The sequence below is a fragment of the Phaethon lepturus genome, unplaced genomic scaffold (genome assembly GCF_000687285.1).
Source record: "Phaethon lepturus isolate BGI_N335 unplaced genomic scaffold, ASM68728v1 scaffold31450, whole genome shotgun sequence".
Taxonomy (NCBI): Eukaryota; Metazoa; Chordata; class Aves; order Phaethontiformes; family Phaethontidae; genus Phaethon; species Phaethon lepturus.
In genome coordinates this window covers 1-7807 of record NW_010511686.1, presented here as the reverse complement: position 1 = coordinate 7807, position 7807 = coordinate 1, and the positions used below count along the sequence as shown (strand labels likewise).

Genomic DNA, 7807 nt, shown 5'->3' with positions numbered 1-7807 from the left:
GGGAGCAGAAGCTGGTGGCGGCTCAGACCCCACGCGAGTGGGGCCAGGTCTGGAGCTCACCCCCTGCCCGATGCTCTTGTTGGGCCGTGTTCGTGGGGAATTGGCCCTTCTGCCTGCGCTCAGCAGCGAGGCATGGCCAAGCAGAGCCGCCGGCAGCGGGTCCAAGGTGGGGCGGCTCAGCCCCTTCCCGGCATGTTTACTCAGCTGGGAGCTGCGTGGGAGGAGCGGATAAATCTCTGTGCCAACACACGGGGAGGGAGAGAGAGAGCTCCAACTTCTCGGCAAGCCACTCCTGTTAAAGGCTGGGATGCTCTCCGGGGCAGCGATGGCGGGGTGGGGGATCGCCAGCAGCATGGGCCCCGGTGGGGCTGAGCTGCTGTGCCTCTACTCTGATACTGGAGGGTTTTGGTGCTGTCTCATAAGCACCCGAGAAGGTCCAGCATGGAACTGCATTGTGCAGTTGTGAGGGCTGTAAGGGAGACACCCCTGCCACGGCCCTGGCTTTAAAGCCTTCAGTTGCAAAGACTATTTTCCCCTTCTGTTCAAACACTCCCTCCCTAGCTAGGTCTAGTTGACATACGATACAGCCTGCAGCTAATGTTGGTCAGGAATTTATTTGAAATACATCTACATTAGAAAAACTAGGTTTTTTTCTTCAAATCACTCTAAAATATCAAAACTTACAAACTTTCCTTTGCTGCATGGAGGTTGTTCATGTGCAGGGTGTAAAATGCCCACGGCTCAGGGATATAGATCACGCCAGGGTACTTCTTCCTGAGAATTTTGTCATTCCACAGCCAAACCACCCAGACAGCAATGAGGACCAGTGTTATGATGAAGGAGTAGAAGAGAAAAAGGCCATTGCTGTCCAGGACGAGTCCTTTGCGTTTCTGGTGCATCACTAAAGCCATCATGGCAAAGAAAGTGAAAATGTAGAGGATGAAAATCTGACCCTCCGTCACGAGATACCTACAACACAGAAACACCCGTTAGTTCCCCCCAGGAGAAAGTACCGAGTAACAGCAGCCCCCAGCACTTCCAGCCTTACCTGGGGTGAACCATGTCCCCCTTCTCCCTGCTCTGCATCCAGACAAACCAAGATGTGCTGCTTTCTACTGCCACCTTTTAGGCTGTGGTTTGTTTTCACGTTTCTTATCAGTAATTTTACAACTGAGCTATGGGCTTCATTAGGAGAACAGGTAAAGAAACACGTGCCCAGTATGGGATTTGAAAGGTGCTGGGCTCAGTTTGTGAATGGGATGCTTGAATTCAGAACCAAAGCCAGGCTTTGGTTCTGACCTGTGGATGTTGTGTTCATTTAGTCCAAAAAGCCACTGCTCCCTCTGTGCCATATCTGGCAGTGGCCAGTCCTGAACGGGTGTTAGCAGGAGGAAGAAGGAATTGCACTCCCTGGCTCTTAAATTGCTAGCACACGGACTGCAGAGACTCACGCTGATGTACTTAAACGAAGTGCTACAGGGTAACTGGGAACTGACCAAATCATCCTGATGGTTTTGACTATCAAAAATTAATTTACTGTACAAAAACTGCCTCGGCAGGGGGGAAAAGCCACGGGCAAGCGAGAACATCATCTCTGAAGATGAATGAAAAGTTGTTTGGCTGCCATCAGGGAAACCGTTTGGGAGGATGAGGCTAATGAAAATGGGAAATAAATAAGACCTCTCTCAAAAGGCTATTTGGACCCGCAGGGCGAGCCGAGGAGGCAGCATCCGAGCATCGCACAGGCAGCCTGGGGTCTCTGTAAAATCCCTGGACAACTAGTGGGAGCGTCCCCCTCGCCACCAACAACCTGAGACCAGGCGGATGCACTGCAGGCACTGGGTGATCACCCCAAAATCATGGAGGAACCGTGTAACAGCACAGCGAATGGCAGCAGTTGAAGGGGAGCAGACAGCAAGTACCATGGAGGCTGGAAGCTGGAGCTCCAGCAATAACAGTATGACTGACTGGTTGAAGAAACACCCCAAGCAGGGACAGGAGTCATGCTCAAGTTGTCCCAACTTGCAAAAGGCTAAAGCAGCAGCAAATTTCAGCCAGATTTGATCTGATTTTCCAGAGCTGCAGAGCAGAAGCTGCAACAAGTTGTGCTCTGAGGAATGGAGAAGCCCTGCCTGCACGCTGCAGGGCTGCCTGCAGTCCTCCCTCGTCATCCCTTGCCTGTCCAGAGCGGACAGAAGCCACCTACCAGTAATAAAGGCTGCTGGGCCCCATCAGAAGCAAAGCAGCCACTGGCATCCTGCTCTCCTCTTCAACAGGAGTGAAGCAGCCGGTGAAATATATAAACAGTATCAGGAAAAAAGGGATGTACCTGCAAACAGAAGCAACAACATTGGTGGTGTGACCCTGGAAAGTGTTTAAACCGCCCCCCAAATCCAAACCACGCACGCAGGCAATCCCTGTGCTGAGCCCATGCATTAATTTGGTGAAAGAGCAGCAGCAGAGGCCACCCAGGGCTGCTCCGGCCACATGTGCTCAAGAGGGTGAAGCAGCGGGTAGCTGGGGCGTGGGGTACCGCAGTGCTGGTCAGGGCACCGCCTCTCTGCTAGCATCACAGCTCTTACTGTGAGATTACTGCTGGGTCGGTACGACAGCCGAAGGGCTGGCGATGCCTGCTGCAGGGCTACTGTGTGTTCTGGCTGCACCCATTGCTCCTGCAGGTAACGAGACTGCTGGGGCTCTCGCAGGAAAAGCCCCAGTTTGCTGATTAGATCAAACACTTGCATTTGTTACACTCCCAGGCTCCAAGAGGCTGTTTAAGAGCTTTATGGTGTGTTAAAGGCTGAAACGCAGGAAAGCAGGACACGGACCAGGATTTCAACAGCCTAGCAGAGCCCTTTTTTATTTAAAAGAACAGGATTTGGTTGCTTCACAGCACTCAAGGAACAGCAAATAAACAGGGAAAGCATAATGGGGGAGAGATTTCCCTCTGAGCAATCTCAGGATTATCTAGCAGTGGATAAAGAGCCAGACAGTCCTTTCTGGGGTCTTCGGCGCAGGCAGAGCAGCAGGACGCGGGGCACATCTGCAGCACCGGGTGCTGCTCACGCCGACGGGACCTGCCGCAGCCTGCGGGCACTACCAGCATTACCTGCCCCTGGGTCAGCAAGCGCAGCCACGCTGGAGGAAGCACACTGGAACAAGCGTTTCTAGGGTCAGCTTGGGGTGATTAGCGCTGAAATAGGACCCTGACTGAGCTCCCTGGAGCACCATGGCTAAACGGCCTCCGTCTCCGAGCGGCACTGGTCTGGCTACATGAGCAAGCCTTCCCTCTTGCTGGAGGGTCGCAAACTGGATACGTGGTAAAGGAGGGGAGCAAGCAATGGGCTACAGAGACTGCGCAGAGTCAAGTTGTTTTGGGGTCAACTTCCAGAGGAGTAAAAATGTGGGTGGTGAGCCAAGGAGTCTGCAGAGCCCTCAGGCCTGTGCTGTAACTTGTCTCCTGGGTATCCCGTGGAAGGTGGCCGAGGGGCGAGAACAGACGAGCCGTTCCTCTGTCCCCTACGGCTGTCAAACCACCACCCTGTCCTAGAAATATCACTGAGACAGAGACAAAACTAGGGGCAATGGGCAATTTTCCAAGGGAGAGATCCATTGTAATCACACTGGCTACGAGGACATTATCCCCAGCCAGCTCTCATCAGCTGTGCTTTATTTTTTTTACATATTAAGCTATGATCAGATCAGATCTGCCCTTCCTTGTATTACGTTCTGAGGCCGCTAGATAGACTGTAAATTGCTTACCACATCGAATGACCTAAATATTCATCATAGTAGTACAGCAGCTCAAAGGAATCAATCTGCAATGCAATGCAAAGAGATTTAAAAGGGCAGAGGGAACATGGATGCTATTAAATAAGAACAAGCAATTAAATTTCTTTAAGTGCTTATATAAAGCACAGCCTTTTTACCAGTGTCTCTGGCTTCAGGTTCTTGATGATGGGATTCTCTCTTACAGACAGATGGTGCTGGTAGCCACTGAAGATCAGGCGATGGTTTACAGAGTCTCCGACCAAGTGGATGCTGGCTCCCATGACAAACATGATGATGCTGACGTAGACCATTGATCTTGGTAAGGTCTTGGGGGATCTCTCGATGAGCTAAAACACAGAGACATGTTGAATAGTGAGGAGGTACCAGCAGAGACACGCAACAAGTTCTGCCCTCTCTGACTTTATGGTGCTTTGCAAAAATCACCTAAACCCAAGCAGGGGCTCGCAGAAAGCTGCGGGTTGTGCTGCCGTAGTGGGTGTGAGCTACGGGGGAAAACACAGTCATCCCCCGGGGAAAGCAGTGTGACCGCACCAGAACAAACCTCCCTGATTGCAGCTGCTTTCCCTAAACACATCTCAGACACGTTTCCACCAGCCTGTGTAGCTTTCAGGTTTGAGTACACACTTCATCCTTGGCTGCAATAATAAAATTGCATTTTTTGCTCTTGTTAAACCTTTCTGCAAAGCAGCACCCTTAACCTGCGTCAACGTTTAGGCTGAATCAGCGATCCAGTACTTCTAATACAGTACTCAGAGCAATTTCTTCACCAGATGGGATCAAAACCTATTAATGAGAAACAAAAAGGCAGCTGCTTTCTCCAGTTCCGCTGCTGAGCGGAGCTGCAAGGCTGGCTGTGCCCTCCAGTGGCGGGGAGAGCCTGCAGCAGCACTCCAGCTGAGCACTGCACTCCCCTGGTGAGGAGACTCTTGCTCCTTTATAAATTTCCGCTGGATGATTTTCAAAGGATGCTTGTTGAACTGTTTGGCATTTTTTTTCTCTCCTTTCTTCCTAATGGAATCGGACTTGCCTCTCTCTGTATTTGCTTCTAAAGAGGAAGCTGCATTTAAACCCGTATCTTGAAATATCTAATTACCAGCAAAACCGGTCGAGGCAACGTTTTGAACAGCAGCTTTAGTGAGGAGCTCTCCCTGCACCATCTCATGGTCTGCTTAGGTCTGGGTGGAGGCAGGCACGGGAGGCTGGCAGGGAGCCTGGTGTTACTCAGAGCCTGGGGCGAGCTCCTGCAAGCCCGGCTGGGGACGAGGAGCAGGAGCTTCTCGCGGGAAAGGAGCTCCCTGCTCAGATCGGCAAAGCGGGAGAAACCTCGAAAGCCATAAATCCCAGCTCAGGCTTTGGAGGGGACGCCAAGCCGGCCACGGGAAGTGTGGGTCAGGGGGATGCATCAGCCCGGCCCGAGGATCAGCTGAGGCCACCTTCACCTCCCATCTCCCTGCTGCCAAATCAGCTTTGCAGCCCTTCATAAACACTGAAAAGCTCCTTATTTGTATGTAATTTTGGGGCTTAACTTTCCCTTTCTCTGTAACCACTGTATGAATGTCAAAGGAGTTAAGACAAGGAGAGTGAAAGGAAAGCTCTCTTCTAATGGAGAAGGATGGTGGGACACAGAAATGCACCCTGAGTAACATATGGGTTTTTTCTGTGGACCAAGCCTTCACGCTGTGCTGCCAGGGAAGTCCAAGATGGCAAACTTTAGCCTGAGGAGAGCCCAGCCTGCAGAAATCGGCTGGGTCAGACTGATGGGTCAGACTGAGCTTCATAGCTTTTACATCCCCCCAGAGGACTGGATCCCGAATATTCCTTTTTGGCCACACCAGCATTTAAAATCTCCCAGACAGACTCAGGAGAGAGAGAATCATTTACATCTTAGGACATAATTCAATTTCTAGCTAATGAAGGTTAAAATATATTTATAATTGCTTTCTCATATCTTCTGGCTGCTAAGTATTTAATATAAGAAGATTTCTAATGATATGACAGTCTTTAACCTCATAAATGGTTTACACAATCTAGTAGCTGGCAGCTGAAGCTAGATAAATTTAAGCTAAAGATACAATTCTAATGTTGAAGAGCAAGTGTAATGAAGCGCTGAACAATTCAGAAAACCTACTACAGTTCCAGCTGTCTCATAAGGTCTTTTAAGTCACGGATGGATGTTGTCTTAAAAATACACTTTGGCTCAGCCAGGGTGAAGGGCTCTGACTCCTGAATCTGGAGATCTCAGGGGAAGTGATTTGCTTTGTATATGCAGGGAATTGAGTTGTATTAAGATGGTCACAGCCTTGCTCTTTAAAAGATGGTATCACAGATTCTTCCTGGAGTAGCAAAGCTCTAACGTACAGTAACGTTAGACGTTAGTTAACAACGCTCTAACGTAATGGCCAGCGGACTTGCAAGAGTGTGAGAGTGACCACCGTTTGTTCAACAACTTCCTAAGAAACTTTTAGCTTTTACAAAACTGTGTTGTTTGCCCTGTTTTTACAACCGGTAACATTTAAAAAAATGTTAACACTTGCACCTCGAGGTTTACCTTTAGCAGAAGAAATGGCGTGATAACATTGTAAGCCATGTGGAAATAATCTCCAGCACTCGGTTTGTTTAGCGGAAACCACTCCAAAGGTAGGATAATCTGAGGAGGGGCAGAAAAAAGCACATCAGTGTATCCTCACCACCCAGCTCACGATTACAGCCCTGTCACTGGCTGAAAGACAGGGAGAGACAAAATCCTTGCTTTGGACTCCCACTGCTTGCTAATTATCAGCTTGACTTCACGTAGCTGTTGTTAGTAACGAAGCTGGGCAGCTCTTCTTACAGTAAGCATCCCTCAGAGCACAGTCGGGAAGTGGGTGCTAAATGCACAGCATGTTTACATCTCAGCCATTCGCTTCTGCAGCGCTGCCCAAAGCCGATGCCATGAAGTTCTGTGGCCGAGCGAGTGAGGAAGGCATTCGGGACTCCTGCAGCAGTGGTTCTCCGTTAACCCTCTGTCACATGCAGATGCCAGCAATAAAAAATTACATTTGAAAGTAATGGCCGCTTCTGCCCTGCACCGTCTGGAAAGCGGGAGTCCCAAGCTCCAGACATATGGGCAAAGTATGGGGGAGAGCAGTAGAAACCTCTCTAGGTAATGTTTCTTATGAAAACATAAAGTTGTGGGATAGATGATGTGGAACGAGTTTCCCAGATACCTTCCCTGCAACTGGAGCAATGCACTTGGTACCAGTTACTCCCACCAGTATATCGCAGTGGTCCTCGTCTCAAGGACAGCTCCTCAAGGGTGTCCCTTTGGTCTAGAAAAACAGCCTACAGTGGACCACCATGGCTCTGCCCCCCTGCTCTCCACCCTAAATAAGCTGATTGCAAGCAAAGCAGCCAGCCTGCCTCCGCCACACTCACCATCGCAATGGGACGCCCAAAGTCCAGCACCCAGTTCTGCAGAGTGAAGTAGAACCACAGATCAAAATGGAACGGGGAGGTCTTGAAGGTGTCCTCGTTCTTGACTGCTCCATGCCTAGAGATGACAGAAGTGACAGTGTCAGCCTTAAGTCATGTAACAGGTTTCCGAAGAGGCAGGGAGCAGACTCTGGGTTTGCATCCCCACGCAGGACCTGAGCTTCCCTGGCTGCTGGTAAGCCTCTGGGCTTTGGGATCTGTGGAATAACAACACAGCTGAGAGGCCAAAGAAAGGAGGAGGCAGTACAGAAAGGCAAAGAGCTGTTAATAAAAACTGGCACATCCCCCTAAGAAGGCTCTTCCTGGCTGAGAAGTGAGCACAAAAGCAGGATGAAAAGCTTACGTGCTGAATTAAGTGCAACTATTTTTAACTTTTGCGTGACAAAGCAAAATTCAACTCCCGTGGCACTTCTGCCGAACGCTAAAAACGCACTGGTGCCTGGCGGCACTCGAGCACACGGGTGCTCTGGGTGCACCATCACCTTCATCTTCCACTCTGAAATCCTCCTCCTCCGCCTCTGCAGAGCGAGGCCTGATCCAACCC

At 50.2% G+C, this 7807-nt stretch overlaps 1 protein-coding gene across 1 annotated transcript; it reads right to left on the bottom strand.

Moving 5' to 3' along the window:
• Positions 1-610: 610 nt before the first annotated feature.
• On the bottom strand, positions 611-7321 carry CLN6 (ceroid-lipofuscinosis, neuronal 6, late infantile, variant; the record flags this gene model as incomplete). Its single annotated transcript, XM_010284804.1, has 6 exons — positions 611-969; positions 2207-2329; positions 3763-3818; positions 3930-4118; positions 6341-6439; positions 7207-7321. Coding segments are annotated over 6 exons (871 nt in total), but the record flags the coding sequence as incomplete, so codon positions are not given.
• Positions 7322-7807: the final 486 nt, after the last annotated feature.